The 17,023-nt window shown below is 35.7% G+C and overlaps 1 protein-coding gene across 1 annotated transcript in view; it reads right to left on the bottom strand.

Annotated features, from left to right (window-relative positions):
- The window catches only part of Xpac (DNA repair protein complementing XP-A cells homolog Xpac), a 56,249-nt gene extending 39,699 nt beyond the window's left edge, over positions 1–16,550 (bottom strand). The window contains exons 1-2 of the mRNA XM_090378939.1: positions 16,509–16,550; positions 8,218–8,344 (exon numbers count right to left, since the gene is read on the bottom strand). Coding sequence (XP_090235065.1) covers positions 8,218–8,344; positions 16,509–16,530 — 149 coding nt within the window. The 5' untranslated portion in view covers positions 16,531–16,550. The remainder of the gene's footprint in view (positions 1–8,217; positions 8,345–16,508) is intronic.
- Positions 16,551–17,023: the final 473 nt, after the last annotated feature.

Here is a 17,023-nt window from a genome sequence, read left to right as displayed (position 1 = left end):
ATTAATTAGATATTTTCCAACTTCACTCCCATAATTTCTCATTGACACAAAGAGTTTTTCTTCTGCAAATATCAATGCAAAGTAACTGTTGAGTTCATCTGCAACATCAGCTGGGGTATCTAATACTACCCCACATCCATTACATGAGGGTCCAATCTTATTTGTCCTTTTCTTTGCATTTATATATGGGAAGAATTCCTTACCCCAATGGTTTTCAACCGAGGTGCCGCAGCAACATTCCAGGGGTGCCACGTAATTTGGGTTTAAGTTGCTTAAACTTATTATTATTTTTAATTTATATGTTTATTTCATTATAAAAATGTGTACAGTATCTTTTTAATTTTGTGGTGATCTATAATTGATGTTTACTTAGTACCTCTATATAAAGAATAAAAGTATATACTGTATATATATATATATATATATATATATATATATATATATATATATATATAATTTGTATTATGAAATGTAATTTTTATAATTATATTATTGTAATAAATATCATATAACATATATATTTTTTAATATTATATATATATATATGGATATATACAGAAAGAGAATCGGATCTAACAGGCAGAAAATTCAGTAGTTGTGCCGCAAAAAAAAAAAAAAAAAATTACTCAGGGGTGCCGTTATTAAAAAAAAGGTTGAAAACCACTGCCTTACCCCATGCTTTGCTCTTTTTACCAGCGATTTCTCATAATCTTAATTTTTGTTGTTTTATTGACTTAAATTGGCATATTAATTTATTTTCTAGAAGTAGCTTTCTATTCCTAGTTACGATACTTAGTTTAATTTAAACTCCGATAGAGATTTTGTAAGTTATTACTTAGTATCAGTAAGGGTATACAATTCGCATGTTTTACAAGTTTTTGCAGCACCGGCAAAACTAAGTTTTTATTTATATTTAGCCGTTTATTGACTTAATTATTATATTCAATTATTTTCTATAAGTAGCTTATAGACCTAGTCAAGCTTGTTGGTTTATTTTGAATTTAGATAGCATGATTTTGAAAGTTAATTAATACTTAAGTGTCCATAGATTTACCGTTCATAACTTGCCGCCATTGTTATACGATACAAAGTATATCCCAAACTAGATAGTGTAAGGTTTAAGGTAAAACTAGATAGCGAAACGCATAGTACGGTATTAGAAATCTGTTAGCTTAGTATAGTATTATCAGTAAAATTTATTAATCTTGTTAAATGTTGCTGCCAATTAAATTGTACTTTTTTAACTAAATACATATAATGACTTAGATTTTACAAACGTAACATTATTAATTAATGTTACGTTTGTAAAATATAACTTGATAGGAGATACGGACGTTATATAGGGTGGCCGCTGAAAGACTGAAGGGTTTGAAAAAGTCATAACTTGTTCATTTTTAATATTTTTAATTTTTTTTTTTTTACAGGTTATAGAGCATCCCTTGGAGATTAAAATGTGGCCACTGAAAGACTGACCACCCTTTCAGAATCTTCTAAAGCAATCTTCTGGCGATGCCTAGTTGAGCAGAGCGACGACGGGTAGAGGTAGATGGATCCTCAAGGATGCTCTGCCGTACAGCTTCCACCGCTGCGTCAGTGCACTTTAGACCTCTTCCCGGAAGATCGCCGACTGATCCAATTCTTTCAAACCGGGCGATTAGGTTCCGAATCATGTCATCGCTAGGAGGACTTTAAAATGTTGCAGATATTTTCTCTGTGTTTCATTAATTGATCTTTCACTGGAATAGAAAAACCCAACGAGTTTTACTTGTTGCTGGGCATCATATATAGCCATTTTAATCTCCAAGGGATGCTCTATAACTTGTAAAAAAAGAAAATAAAAAAGATTAAAAATGAAAAAGTTATGACTTTTTCAAACCCTTCAGTCTTTCAGTGGCCACCCTGTATAACGAAACTCAGAGTAATACTCGATACAGAAAAAAAAAAAAAAAATATATATATATATACACACACAGGGTGTCTCAAAAATACACGGCATAACTTCAGAATGAGTTCCTCATATGTAGACAATAAAAATATTTTATATCAACATAGTTCCGGAAATGCTTGGTTCCAGAGTTATTAACCGGAATGTCTTATCTCACGCAGGTGATTTCCTTCATCACAAGGTACTGACAGAATCTGGTGGTTTTCCATTCCAACCATGTACTCAAATCAGGAGCAAGCGGATATGCACTTTATGTACGGTTTGGCGTACAGCAATGCTCTGGAGGCTCGTCGTTTGTACCACGAAAGGTTCCCAGAACGAAGATGTCCAGACAGGAAAATGCTTGAAGGTATCCATCACCATCTTTGTGAACATGGGACCTTTACACCTCATGCTGCCGACAGAGGACGACCAAGATCTACGACTCCTGAAGTAGAGGGATGGACCAACTGCCTGGCCTCCACGCTCACTGATTTAAACCCACTAGATTTCTTCTTGTGGGGCCATTTAAAGTCATTGGTGTATTTGACTCCGGTAGCTGATGTGGAAACACTCCGCAATCAAATTGTGGCAGGTTGTGAGACAATACGAAACATGCCAGGAATTTGGCTTCATCTTCGCGAGTCCATGAGACATCGATGCGAGACCTGTATTCAGGTAGAAGGGGGACTTTGAACAATTACTATAAGGTGATGTGAACAGTTAAGTGTCATAGACAGACCTTCAAAATTCGGAAACCAAGCATTTCCGGAACTATGTTGATATAAAATATTTTTATTGTCTACATATGAGGAACTCATTCCTGAAGTTATGCCGTGTATTTTTGAGACACCCTGTATATAGTGTTATAACTGCATTGGGATATAAGTTTAGGGTTATAATTTTGTATTGAAATTAAAATTTTATTTGAAATTGAATCAAAATCATGACTCAGATCAGAGCAGCAAAGTAAAAGGCTCAAGATATGGGAGTGCTGTGGCTCAGAGGAGAACTGAGTGGTGCAGTTGTCCTCTGAATCACATAAAATGTACTGCTTGTTTGATGTTTGTGGAGCAATCAGGGATGGGACACGATATTGCCAAGGGGAATGTCTTTGTGTGTGCACAATGTAAGCAGCATGAGGAAATCAGGAGACAACTCAACGTTGTTATGGGCCTATATGAGAGCTTTAAGGACAGGGTGCTTGCCCTCGAAGGATCTAAATCCTCAAACAGGCCTATGGGGCTGGGAAATTCCATACTGCAATAATTAAAGACCAACACCAGCCAAGGAATTAAAAATTTTACTATAAAAATAAAATATACAGAATATAATGAAATACTGTGATACACTATCAGAAGACTAAAATATTACAATAAAATACGATAAAACATTAAAAATGTATTTAAAAATATACCAAAGCAATAAAATGATCTAAAATAAACTGGATTAAAAGCGATAAAACCTGAAGCTTTCGGAGAATGCTGTCTCCTTCTTCTTCAATTCCACACGGTGCGAACAACTGATGATGTTACCAACAGCAAATTCAAAATGGGAAGCATTCAAAGAATTAATCTTGGAAGCTACTAGGCTTTTCATACCAACTAAGAAATATTGTTCAAGATATTTCTTAGCCTAAATGGATGTCACATGAACTAAGACATGTGACAGAGAAGAAAAATGCATGGGATACATATAAAATAACAGGTGACACAGATGCCTATGAGAGATTTAAGCTGGTCTGTAACCAAGTCACAAAGGAGATTAGGCAGGCGAAGGCAGATTACGAGAAATCTTTCAAACAATGCAAAGAAAAACAGGTAAGAGTTCTTTACTTATGTAAACTCTAGAAGGAAGGGGATGAATCAGATTGGTCCACTGTATATCGATGGTTCAACTGTTGATGATCCTGCTCAGGAAGCTAAGAAACTAAATGAGTATTTTGCATCTGCATTCACACATGAGGAGTTATTCCATGAGGGGAGTGCCACAAGTTTATCAAACACTAACAGGGAGATAAGTGATATTGTAATAATTGAGAGCAGAGTGGAGGAAAAATTGTTGAAGATAAACATAAGAAAGGCACCTGGGGTGGATGGGATCTATTCAGTTATATTAAAAGAGGCAGCAAAGGAAGTAAGCAAACCCTTAACCATAATTATGAGAACTTCCTTGGACACAGGGGAGGTACCCATGGACTGGAGATGTGCAAACATGAACCCAATTCACAAAGGAGGATCAAAGGGTGACATAAGTAATTATAGACCTGTTAGTTTAACTTCTGTTCCAGGGAAATTAATGGAGGCACTGGTTAAAGAAACACTGCAGGATCATAATCCTGCAGTGTTTCTATATAGGCCCATAACAACGCTGAGTTGCCGCCTGATTTCCTTAGAACTCTTTTCTGTTTTTGTTTGCATCCTTTGCCAAGGATTTCTCATAATCTGCCTTTGCCTGCCTAATCTCCTTTGTGATAAGGCAATGGTCAGGCCATACCTTGAGTACTGTGTACAGGTCTGGAGGCCTCATTTCGAGAAGGATGTAGAGCTGCTGGAACGAGTACAGAGAAGGGCAACAAGATCAGTGAATGGAACAAAGGGTTGCTCTTACGAAGAAAGGCTTAAGTTTTGCAAATTACATTGTCTAGAGACTAGGCACCGGCGAAGTGATCTGACATAGGTGTATAAAGTCTTGAATGGTTTGAGCATGCTCAATGCTGATGGGATTCTTCCTCTTGCTCAGAATAATCACCTGAGAGGGCATAAATTCAAATTGAGGCAAGATTGGTGGTTTAGTTTTATTGGCGCATCAGCAACTAAGGCTATAATGCGCCAAAATTGAGGCAAGACAGATGTAGGATAGATGTGTGGATATTTGCCTTTAGCCAGCGGGTAGTTGGTTGGTGGAACAGACTTCCATCCCATGTTGTGGAAGTTGATAGCCTAAATAAATTTAAGGCTTAGATGGACAGGTATTTCGGATGAATGGAGGGGTGAAATGGGAGTGGATTTTTTTTTTTTTTTTTTTTTGGCTGATGCTGCATAAGCTTGATTTCTTGCATCACATGCCTCTGCTAATGCTAATTCATCTAGACAGGACTTCAGTTATAGCTCGGACACAGCATGGTTTTGTTAAGGGGAAGTCTTGTCTGACCAATTTGGTTGGATACTATGATGTGGTCACAAAGGAACTGGATGCAGGGAATAACTTTTATATCATATATTTTGATCTTAGAAAAGCTTTTGATATTGTTGCACATGGAAGACTGCTGCACAAATTGGAGCAGTATAACATTGGAGGCAAATTACTGCAATGGAAAAAGGGATGGTTGAGTGGGAGAAGACAGAGAGTGGTAATCAATGGACACTGCTCTTTGTGGACTAATGTTATTAGTGGAGTCCCTCAGGATTCAGTGTTGGGTACATTTTTGTTTTCTGTTTTTATTAATGATATTGATGATGGTATATCAGGCTTAATGTCCAAGTTTGGAGAAGATACGAAGGTTGGCAGGGTTGTTAATGACACTAATGACAGTACGCTGCTGCAACATGATCTAGAAAAGTTTAGCAGATGGGCTGAGAGGTGGCAACTGAAGTTTAACATTGACAAATGTAATGTACTGCATATGGGAAGCAATAACCCCAGAGTAACGTATCAACTGTGTGGTACTACACTGACAGTAGTAGAGAATGAAAAGAACCTGGGTGTAATTGTGCAGGCAGATATGTAGTTTTCTGAGCAGTGCAGATGGCCTGCAAGAGTAGCTCATGGTGTCTTGTCAATGATATACAGGACATTTTCTAGCAGGGATAAGGAGGTGTTATCCTCTTGTATAAGGCAATGGTCAGGCCACACCTTGAGTACTGTATACAGATCTGGAGGTCTCATTTTAGGAAGGATGCAGAGCTGCTGAACCGAGTGCAGAGAAGGGCAACAAGATTACTGAATGGAACAAAGGGTTGCTCTTACAAAGAAAGGATTAAGTTTTGCCAATTACAGTATACCTAGTCTGGAGACTAGGTACCTGCGAGGTGGTCTGATTGAGGTATAAAGAAAGGATTAAGTTTTGCAAATTACAGTGTCTGGAGACTAGGCACACAAGAGGTGGTCTGATTGAGGTGTATAAAGCCTTGAATGGTTTGAGCATGCTCAATGCTGATGGGATTCTTCCTCTTGCTCAGAATAATTGCCTGAGAGGGCATAAATTCAAATTGAGTAAAGACAGTTGTAGGATAGATGTGCGGAAGTTTGCCTTTAGCCAGTGTGTGGTTGTTTGCTGGAACAAACTTCAATGTGTCTTTGTAGAAGTTGATAGCTTAAATAGATTCAAGGCAGAACTAGACAAGCATTTGGAGTGAGTGGATGGGTGAAATTAGAAGATTTTTTTACTTTTACTATATAAGCTTGCTTTCTTGCATCATGTGCCTTTCCTAATGCTAATCTGCCTTTGCCAGCCTAACTTTTTATGTGACACTATTACAGATCAATTCATAGCTGTTATCAGCTATGGAGTGTTTTCATTTTTGTTTGTACTTTATCATACTAAAAAGTATGATACTAAAAACTAAAAAGTTATTACCAGCCCATTACATAATCTTCTAAAATTTGTTTTCAGCCATAAATTATAAGAAATGGAATAATAAAAACATTCTAATAAAATACTTTTTTTTGTTCTTGTTCTAAAATGTTAGATTCCAGTTTTTGTTCTAAAGCGTTAACACATATGTACTTTTTTTGTGCTTTTTTAATCCAAAATATATTTGCCCTGTTTCTTGATCATTATCAAATATATTGAAATGACTGTCTATAGTTTTTTTTTTTTTTTCCCCCCACAAAGATGCCTTGTAGGCATGCAGAATTTTGAAAGCTGCCACTAAAGAAGACTGAAGAATGGTTTGCTTTTCTGATGAAAGCCACTTTCAGGTGCATGAAATGAAACTTACACATGTAAGGAGGTCAGATGGAGGAGTATCTGCTAAGAATGTGAAGCAGACTAACTACATGCCCTATTAAAAAAATTTTTTGAGGTTTTCTTTCGTATCAAAGTACCAGATCCCTTGTACTTATAGGTGGGATGATGATTAGTGACAAATATATACCAATTTTAGAAACAAAAGTGTTGTCAAAGTTGACTAAGCTAGATGTGACTGGAATGTCATTTTTCAGCAGAACCTTGCTTCCTGCCATCCAAAAAAGCATGCAAAAGTTTTAGGGGAAACAATCTAAAGTGCTTGGAACAGCCTGGAATATCCTCTAATCTCAATCCCATTGAATATTATGGGTTACTATAAGGGCAAACTAAAAAAAAAAAAAAAAAAAAAATGGACTTTGTCCCTTATAAAGGTGTGACTCTGATCCAAAAATATGTGAAACTTGCAAAAAACTGACAGATTCCTTGCCAAAATGAGTAAAGATGGTGATAAAGGCTAAAGAAGGTCACATTAAATATTGAAAAGTGCATTTCTTTGGTTTTTGTACTCAAATCATGAAAGAAATGCCTTTTTAAAAAAATTGCTCTCTGTTTGCATTAATTTGCAAAAGACGTGTAGCACGTGATTTTGAATTATAGACTGCTGTGATGGGCATTACTTTTTTTTATTTTTTATTTATTGAATAACCCATTACTCACATTAATAACAAGTTTTGGTCTGTTGTTGTTATTTGGTTTTTAGGAGCATTAGCAACTAAAGCCATATTGCTCCGGGGATATGCGATGGTCATTCCCTGACCTTTCCGCATCCTCCGTATTTGGTGGTCATGGGCTCGAACCCTGGTCTAATCAAGAAGCGTGTGATACGCACTACTGCTCATGTCCACCTGGCTACGGAGGCACCAAGTTTTGGATTCTTGCTTGAATAACCTGACCAAAATAAATAATTATCAGGTTATTCAGTAAGAGACCAAAGCTTGTAATTTTAATAAGACTAATTTCATAAAAGCATTTAGAACTAATAGGAACACAAATCTAAAGAAAAAATGAAGTTATTCTGTCATCATGGAAGGCTACAATCTTTTTGCATGTTGTATGCAGAAATTAAATGAACAAGAGCTACCATGCATAATTCACTGGATTTCAGCTATTCAAACTTGCTACAGGCTGCTATCTGACAGACAGCCAGCATGATTTGCAACCTGTGCACCCTTTACTGGAATTTTGTTAACCTAGTTTTGTGTAGTAACCAAAACAATATATTTTTCTAAAACAATGAAATGTATTTTAATTTTTCAGTATGTTACTAATATTATTACTCTATATACAGAACACTAAAATGCAATATATAAATAAACATTACCCATTAACTAAAGGGAAATGAGCAACTCTCGATTTCCTTAATAAAACTGCCTTTTCTTTGTTTCGTTTGATTCGGTCTTTTTGATATGAGGTCAAAGCTGTGACTTCTGAGCCTTCCTCATTCTTCTCTATGTAATTTGAAATGTAATATTAATTTTAAAAATCTGAGTTTTATATATAAATAGAAATAAATATAATAAATAAATTACATTTTTTTGGTCACAATTAATATAACTTAATGAAAGATTACTGCTTCACCAAGCAAAAAATATTAATCATATATGTTTGAATGATCACCTTTTGGATTCTAACTCCATATTTGGTAGATAAATAGCACAAAAGGAGGAGAAAAGCAAATTCATTTTTTGGTAGCATATATTCAGCTGTATATGTTGATCCAGCATATGTCACCTATTTTTTGCCTTGAAATTTGTATTTGATCATATATTTACCACCTAATTCAATCCCCTTCTTTTAGTTAATCACTCTTTTTTTTTTTTTTTTTTTTAAGCCATCATTTGCATCTCATATTACAATAAAATCTAAATTAAGATTTAGATTTTATACTTGTTAATAAAATTAACAAGTATAAAATCTATATTAACCACTATACTTGTTAATTCAATTTTCTACTCTTCATCTTAAAAGTTTACATCATGGCTTCTTCTTACACTACATAATGAATTGTAAAAAAGGGGTTAAGCATATGGCATTCTTGCTTATGCAGAAAGTCAGCAAATCAAAACCTATAGGCATAGGAGACAGGTGAAATCACTCCTACTAATGCTACATAAATGCATACATCATTGTGTTACATAATTTTGATTATGCAACAGTAATAAACTGTTTCCTGTTTAATACTGTACTTCAAATTGATTTCTCTGTAAATAATGTATAAACATAGAACATTTCCTATTAAAAAATTTACAATCTCAAAAGTTTGCTTTTTGACAAAGCAAACATGAGAATGTAAATCCCAATGAATTCTATTAACAGTTTATGTCCAATGAAGACGAAAAAATTCTAACATTTTAAAAGTAAGCAACAATGTATATTTGTACATTGTATTCAGTTTAACATTTGTCAATGTTAAACTTCAACTGCCATTTTTCAGTCCATCTGCCTAATTTTTCTAGATTTTGTAGTAGCTTACCTTGATTACAGTCATTAACCAATATGCAAACCTTTGTATCATCTACAAACTCAGACATTAAGCTTGATATACTTCATCAATATTATTAATAAATATAAAAAACAACAAGTGGCATAACACTGAAGCCTGGGAGAATCCACTGATAACATTAGTCCATTAATAACCACTCTGTCTTCTTCCACTCAATATCCCTTTATCCAAAGCAGTAACTAACCCTTAATGGTAGAATGCTCAAATTTGTATAGCAGTCTTTTATGAGCAACAGTATCAAACGCTTTTCTGAAATCCAAATACATGATATCAAAATTATTTTTTACATCCGTTTCCTTTATTCCATCATAGTATCCAAACAGACTGGTCAGACAAGATCGCCCATTAATATAAATCCATGCTGTAAATGAAGTATAACTGCATTCATGTATGGATGGTCTTACATTACTTCTTTAACCAGTGACTCCATTATATTAGCATTAGCAGAGGCATATGATGCAACAAAGCAAGCTTATATAGCATCAGCCAAAAAAAATTCCAATATTCCCTGGAACAGAAGTTAACAGGTCTGTAATTACTAATGTCACCCTTTATTCCTCCTTTGTGAATTGGAGATACATTCCCACATCTCCAGTCCACATGGGCTTCCTACTGGTAAAGGAATTGAATCAAAGATGCTCTATAATTGCAGCAAAGGTTTGCTTACTTTCTTTGTTGCCTCTCAATATAATTGGATAGATCCCTTCCACCCCAAGTGCCTTTTTTATGTTTAGCTTCTTCAACAATTCCTCTTTATCTTTCTTCTTGGATATCACAAAAATCATTTAGGTCCCTATCAGAATTTGATAAACTTCTGGCAGCCCCTTCCCTAAAGAATTCCTTGTGTGCAAATGTAGATGCAAAATACCTATTCAGTTTGTCAACAACTTGAGCAGGACCATCATCAGTTAAACCATCAACATCAAGTGGACCAATGTGATTTAATCCATTCCTCCTACTATTAACACAAGTAAGGAAATCTTTGCTACTTTTCTTTGCTAGAAACTTTTCATAATCTGCCTTAACATGCCTAACTTCCTGTGTGACTTGATTGCAAACTAGTTTATCTCTACCATAGGCTTATTATTACCTGATAATTTATATATACAGTATATCCCATTTATTTTTCTCTGCCACAGGTCTCATCAGTTTACGTGACATCTCTTTAGGTCTACATCACGAACAATATTTCTTAGTCGGTATGAAAAGCCTAATAGCTTCTACGATTGCTTCCCATTTAGAATTTACTGTTGGTACTTCATCAGTTGGTCCCACTGCACAGAATTTAAAAAATTATCAGAGACCACTGTAATCACCCTTTCGAAAAACAAAAGCCCTTCCCTTTACCCTTGACAGTAGTTATGTCTTTAAGGAAATACCACATCAGAACACTACCACCCAGTAGGTCTTTTACATGCATATTCTTAATGCATGAAGAATTGTTGCTGATAATCAGATCAACAGTATTTCTTCTTTTTGTTGCCTATCTAACATGCTGCTGTAAAAAACAGCCATCCAATAAATCCACAAAATTCTTGCTAGTATGAAAGTGACCAAATCACAAGTTCCAGTCAATATCTGGAAAGTTAAAATCCCCAATATAAGTCATTCTGATTTATATGGTCCGCTCTAGTTTTCTGTATACTTGTTTCTTATACTCATCACAGTCATTAGGCCTATAACACACTCTGTTATTTTTGTTTTCCCAGTGCTTATGTCACACCAAACTAACTCAACATCACACTTGCTACTTACATCATCTGGGTGTACTGCCTCAGATTTTTTTTTTTTTTTTTTTGATTTGGTAGTTGTTGGCGCATCGGCTTCTGTGGCCATATTGCACCTCCCAAGGTTTTTGCAGTACTTTGATCCAAGCCCGAGGCGGGAATCGAACCCGCGACCTTTGGGTTGCCGGGCAGGTACTTTACCCACTCAGCTAGCCCGGTCGGCTACTGCCTCAGATTCTATGTGCTTCTTAACTAAGAATATTACTCCTCCATTCTGTTTGTCCTTCCTGTAGACATTGTACTAACTGCACAATGTTAAATTCCCCATTCCTTATGTCTGAGTGGCACAATGTTTCTGATATCCCTACTATGTTTGCATTTGATGACATAACCAATATTTTAAATTCATCAAATATGCTTACTATACTCTTTGCATTAGTGCACAATCAAGTACATATGCACTTGTTTTTGCTTTTAGTAACCCTAATATAGCCCTTTTATTTGCTTGTCTAATGCAGACCCCCCCACCCACAGTAGGCCTTGTAATCTTGCTTTTCAGGCTATTGTATGTCCTGATAGACGCAGTGAAAAAATATCTTTCACCTCTGCTTGTGGCTGCTGTTAATCTATTAGTCTGTGTCTCCCTTCCTCATGTTGATTACTCATCACCAGATCATGCACACTCTCAACTTCTGAAGTGATGGATGTTGCAGGTCTTCCACAGCGTGGGTCATCTTCTAGGCTCCCTCTCTCCCTAGTTTAAATTTTGCTGCCCACTTCTTAACGATGGAATAGGAAGGGGCATCCTCCCTGCAATGTTGTAATCATACCTTAATGAATTACCTTTGGCATTAGCCCCATTTTTCATAAATATTGAATGACTGCCCAGTGACTCATTTTCTCCATTTTTCCTCATTCACACAACTTTGTTGACATCAAGACCTATAATTAAAACAAGACATGTATCTACATGAAACTTGGTGGGTTAATATGTGAAGTGTTATAAATTAAACACAGAAATTCTTAACACTGCACCACTATCCTTTCATACTCAGGCCAATAACTTTTCAAATGCCCTTTGTATGCTGATGCACCCTTACTCTCTCTCAGATAACACCACAAAGAGGATCATAAATTTAAATTGGAAAAGGATGGTTGTAGAATAGATGTGCAGAAGTTTGTACACAGCTAGAGCAGCGGTTCCCAACCAGCGGTTCGCACTAAAAATTCTGTAATGGCATCTGCTTAGATTTACATAGGTATATTTTTGTAAACTACAAAATAGTTTAATATTAATTTATGCAGTTCGGTTCAAAATTTATATTTAGTTGTTGTTTGGGTCATGCTCCTTTACATAGCAAACGTGTGACAGGAAGTGCCGATATATATTGCACCATTCAGCAGTGGTAAAAGGGTTATAAAAATTATAACTAATAATAAACAAATATAGAATAAAGTAAAATAAAATTAAATATAAAGTAAAGAATTTCCAATGAAAGAAACCACATCTCCCACAATTTCTTAATAATTAGTTTACTATCTTACAGTATATCATGTTAAATAAATGTTTGGTGCTACTACAGTGTGCGGCCTACGGTGTATACCTGATGTTACAGCATGAGAATATACTACAGCATGTGGTCTACCGCCACTACAGCATGCAGACTACCGGCATGCGGTCTACCAGACACTATAGTGTATGCTAAAAATGTGATATATGAATAAATATGAAAAATGTGAATAGGTTAAAAACACAAAATTGTGTGTTAAATGATTTTTAATAAAGACTAAATATTAGCTTAAATGATATCCTTTTTGAATTATATACAAACAGGTTAAACAGTAGATTTAAATTAATGACATACCGTATTTCCCCATGTATAAGATGCCCCTTTTTTTCGAAAAATTTGGGGTCTAAAAACTGGGTGTAGATTTTTTTACTTGCATTTCCCACTTTTTCGCACTTATTGCCTTTGCGCTCATTGTTTCGCACTTGTTACCGGTATATTAGGTTACGTTTTTTTTGCCACGTTCTGCCCAGAAATGGCTCAGAAAAGATTTTCATACAGTGCTGAATTCAAGTTAAAAGTGATCCAGTTTGCAAAAATTCATTTTTGCAAACTGGATTTTTGCAAACTGGAAATTGTGCTGCTGAACGTAAGTTTGGTCCTCCTCCAACTGAGAAAACAATCCGAGACTGACTACGGGAAGAAGAAACCCTACTGAAAACACCACGGCAGAAGAAGGCCATGAGAGGCAAGTCAGCAAAATGGTCTGATTTAGAGAGGGAATTGAAGATAAGGATTGAAGAGCAAAGGGCAATTGGAATTCCTGTGTCCACAAAGATGGTCCAGCATGAGGCAAGAAGAATTGCTGATGAAAAAGAAGTTACTGATTTTAAAGGAGAACACAATAATTTTATGATGGTTCACCATAAAATTGCAGTAACCCATGACATTTAGACTATACACAGGTCATTCATGGTGCCTCCGTAGCCAGGTGGGCAGGAGCAGCAGTGCGTAGCACACGCTTCTTGATTAGACCGGGGTTCGAGCCCGTGATCCACCAAATACGGAGAAGGCGGAAAGGTCAGGGAATGACCACCGCATATCCCCGGAGCAATATGGCCTTAGTTGCTAATGCTCCTAAAAAAAACCAAATAACAGGTCATTCATCGGAATGGATCACTGAGCCAGATTCACATTCCCCTTCAATGATGGGAATAAGATGCCTCGGTCACACCAATGCGCATAAAAATATTGACAATCAGGAATTTGCTTGAGACCAAAAACCCAAGGCCCATCAGCTCTTGGTCTATAGTGCCTATTGTTTTGTACAAATGCATTACTATCTTCGGAGAGAGGAGCTTGGTCGCCATTTAGCATTCTCCCACAATCATATTTCCGTCAATCAGAAAATCTTGCTTACTCAATGTGAATGGTGTTAAGCTCTGTACCAAAAATCTTAACTCGTGCACTGTGAGAAACAGTGGCTCCACACACTTCTCTGCACATGTTATACCAGTCAGTTATAGTATTGTAAGACTTTCCTATTAGAGTAACTGCCGTATCCATTGGTATTTCCAGTACAAAAAAGAACACCAGTTCTGAAATTTCACACAAACGCAGATTGCAGTGTAATTTGTTGTTCTTGTCCATATAATGGAAGAATGCACTGCCTTTCCGGACAGAACTTGAAGTTTGGACCCTTTTACATGGACAATGACGTATAGGCCTAAATTATCCACCTCTGTCACATTTTATTTTTTCTTGCATGACACTACCACATCAATGACAAGGCCCTACTCCTTGTGGTGCGTCCAGAAGATGGTGTTCACATAGAAATGCAACCACAGTGTCTTCTGTCAAGATGACTCTGTAGAAATCTTTCGACAGCACTGCATAGGGTAAAATTTTTAGACTTCTGTTCTCAAACTTCAGGTTTCTTATTTTTAGCTGAAGGTAGACCGCACGCTATGGTGTGCGGATGTCACATCAAAAATCATTCAGCACATAACTTTGTGTTTTTATCATAATACTGCGCTACGTAAAATTAGCGTAGATAATATTTAAGCTAATAATTAGTCTTTATTAAAATTCATTTAGCACATAAATTTGTGTTTTTATCATATTCATATTTATTCATATACTGTATCATATTTTTAGCATACACTATAGTGCCAGTAAACCTCGTGCTATAGTGCCGGTAGTGTATTCTCACACTCTAGCGTCCAGTAGACTGCACGCTACAGTAGCACCAAATGTTTTCCACACTAAATTTTTTTTCATTCTCAAATTTCATTCAAAGACCATTGTTATGTATAAGTACTTAATAATAATTTTATATTATTATGCAATATTGGTTATAAAAACGTAGTACTAGAAATATTTTATAATAAAAATTTCAAACTATTATAAGGATTCAGAGAATATAGGCTTAGTGGTTCGGGATAAAAATATTATGTTGAAAGGGGTTCGCGAGTCAAAAATGGTTGGGAACTGCTGAGCTAGAGCAATAATTTTTTTTCCCTTCTCGTTTTTTTTTTAATGAAAACCCCAAACACGAAAGATATCAAAACCTATAGTACTTAGTACCGTGCATGGGTTGAAGGAGAAGTATGTTGGGAGGGGGATGCCAGAAACTTTGCTCTAGAGACAAAACATGGGTTTCGCCACTTCAAGCCTCCAAGCAAAGTGGTGGTATTTCACCGGTTGATGAAAGTCATCTACCACCTTTGCTGCTGTTTTTGATGTTGGAAATGTTTAGAATACACATCAAGGCAACAAAGGTCACTAAGATGTCAGTATGTGTGAACACTTAAGTATTCTATGGTCGTTTTTTTTTTTTTTTTTTTTTTGTGAATAAAAGAATTGTTTCCAAGAGAGCAGCTAACTCTGCCACAGTAAACAAAATACAAATAAATGTCTTTCTGGTGAAGGAGGTGGCGATTTGAACTTGGTACTTTTCTGCATAGTGTGAAATAACAGTTATTTGTAGGCCAACTTGCTAGTTACAAAGCTTATATAATACAATGGGTTTATTGAGGTCTAGTGTAGATGCAACAACAATAAAGCTGAATAAATTTAAATTAAAAATTAGGTTATTCTCCAGTTTATGGGTACACCTCCAGAGGAAGTGGATTCTTGAATCCATTGCGAATCACTGACGTAAACTAACTTTTTTTTCACTAGCCAAAAACAAAAGTCTATTAAAAAAAAAAAAAAGAAACACTTATTTTGCTTGAATCCGTCCAGAATTTTGCCATGCCATATGGGGGAACCATAATCTGGAGTTCAGCCAAAAATTATGTTTAAACTTTTGTTTAGCCAAGGCCAGGGGTTTACAACCCTTCACTGTAATTTTAGAGGAAAAGAACAAAGTTATCTTTCTTTCCATTTATTAGATTTAATTAGACCTAAAAAGGAAAAGCAAGTAACTACACATTCACACAAATTTCATCGAAAAATTAGACAAAATAAATACTGCGACCTATTAAAAAATGATCGTGTAAAATAAGACGATTTTATTATTATTATTATGCTTAAAAATATAGAAAAATGGCAGAAAAAAATCTAAAATAAAAACAAACTGAAAACGGATGCAAAAATAAAAACGGACGACAATAAGCAAAACACATCAGTGGCCACATGCAAACTGCTAATTTACACGATATGGCGCAACTGTCATCCACGATCATCTTAGTAGCTGATGTTAGGTGCATATTAAATTTAATCCACGATCGATACTTCTTCATTCAGATATTATGCTCAGGATTACATATAAGTACAGTATATAGGAATATTATGACCTACGAAACTGAACAAAATATGAAATGACTATAGCGACAAAAATATTGTTTCTTGGATAGATAACAACACTCACCAAGTTCTCTATTTAGACTCATGGTTTTGAAGCAATACGCCCTCTCTCGACTCCTTTAAATGTCTCACTACTAAAATGTTCCAAAGATTTAGCAAAAATAAATAAAATAAAAATCGAAAAAGGGAGAACTATCGGTGGCAGAGGAACACGGTTTTCATAATACGCTCTAGAAACTCAGGTTTTTCACCCAGAAAGACAGGAACACAGAGGGCAGGAATAACTACTTGGTCAATCTGTAAACCCGAATCCAAAGATGATGGCAATTTCCTACTGCAATTGCCATCATCTTTGGTATCTTTCCTCGCGGATACGGAAACCATCCTAAAGGAGGTCATATCTCATTCACATTGCTAAGCATAATAACGTACTCGAAATGTAAGAAGCATCAGGAATAAACTGGGAACCCTTGAAACACTTGTCCAGTCCCAAACTTATGACATGGATTATTTAGTTTTCTGTTAATGAATTCAATAAACTAACAAGAAAAGCAATTGCTAATATTTTCACTCTTAAAA

Source organism: Mastigoproctus giganteus, chromosome 1 (genome assembly GCF_048544385.1).
Source record: "Mastigoproctus giganteus isolate SK-2022 chromosome 1, ASM4854438v1, whole genome shotgun sequence".
Taxonomy (NCBI): domain Eukaryota; kingdom Metazoa; phylum Arthropoda; class Arachnida; order Uropygi; family Thelyphonidae; genus Mastigoproctus; species Mastigoproctus giganteus.
Note: the sequence above shows the minus strand (reverse complement) of the source record. Positions and strands in the feature narration are given on the sequence as shown.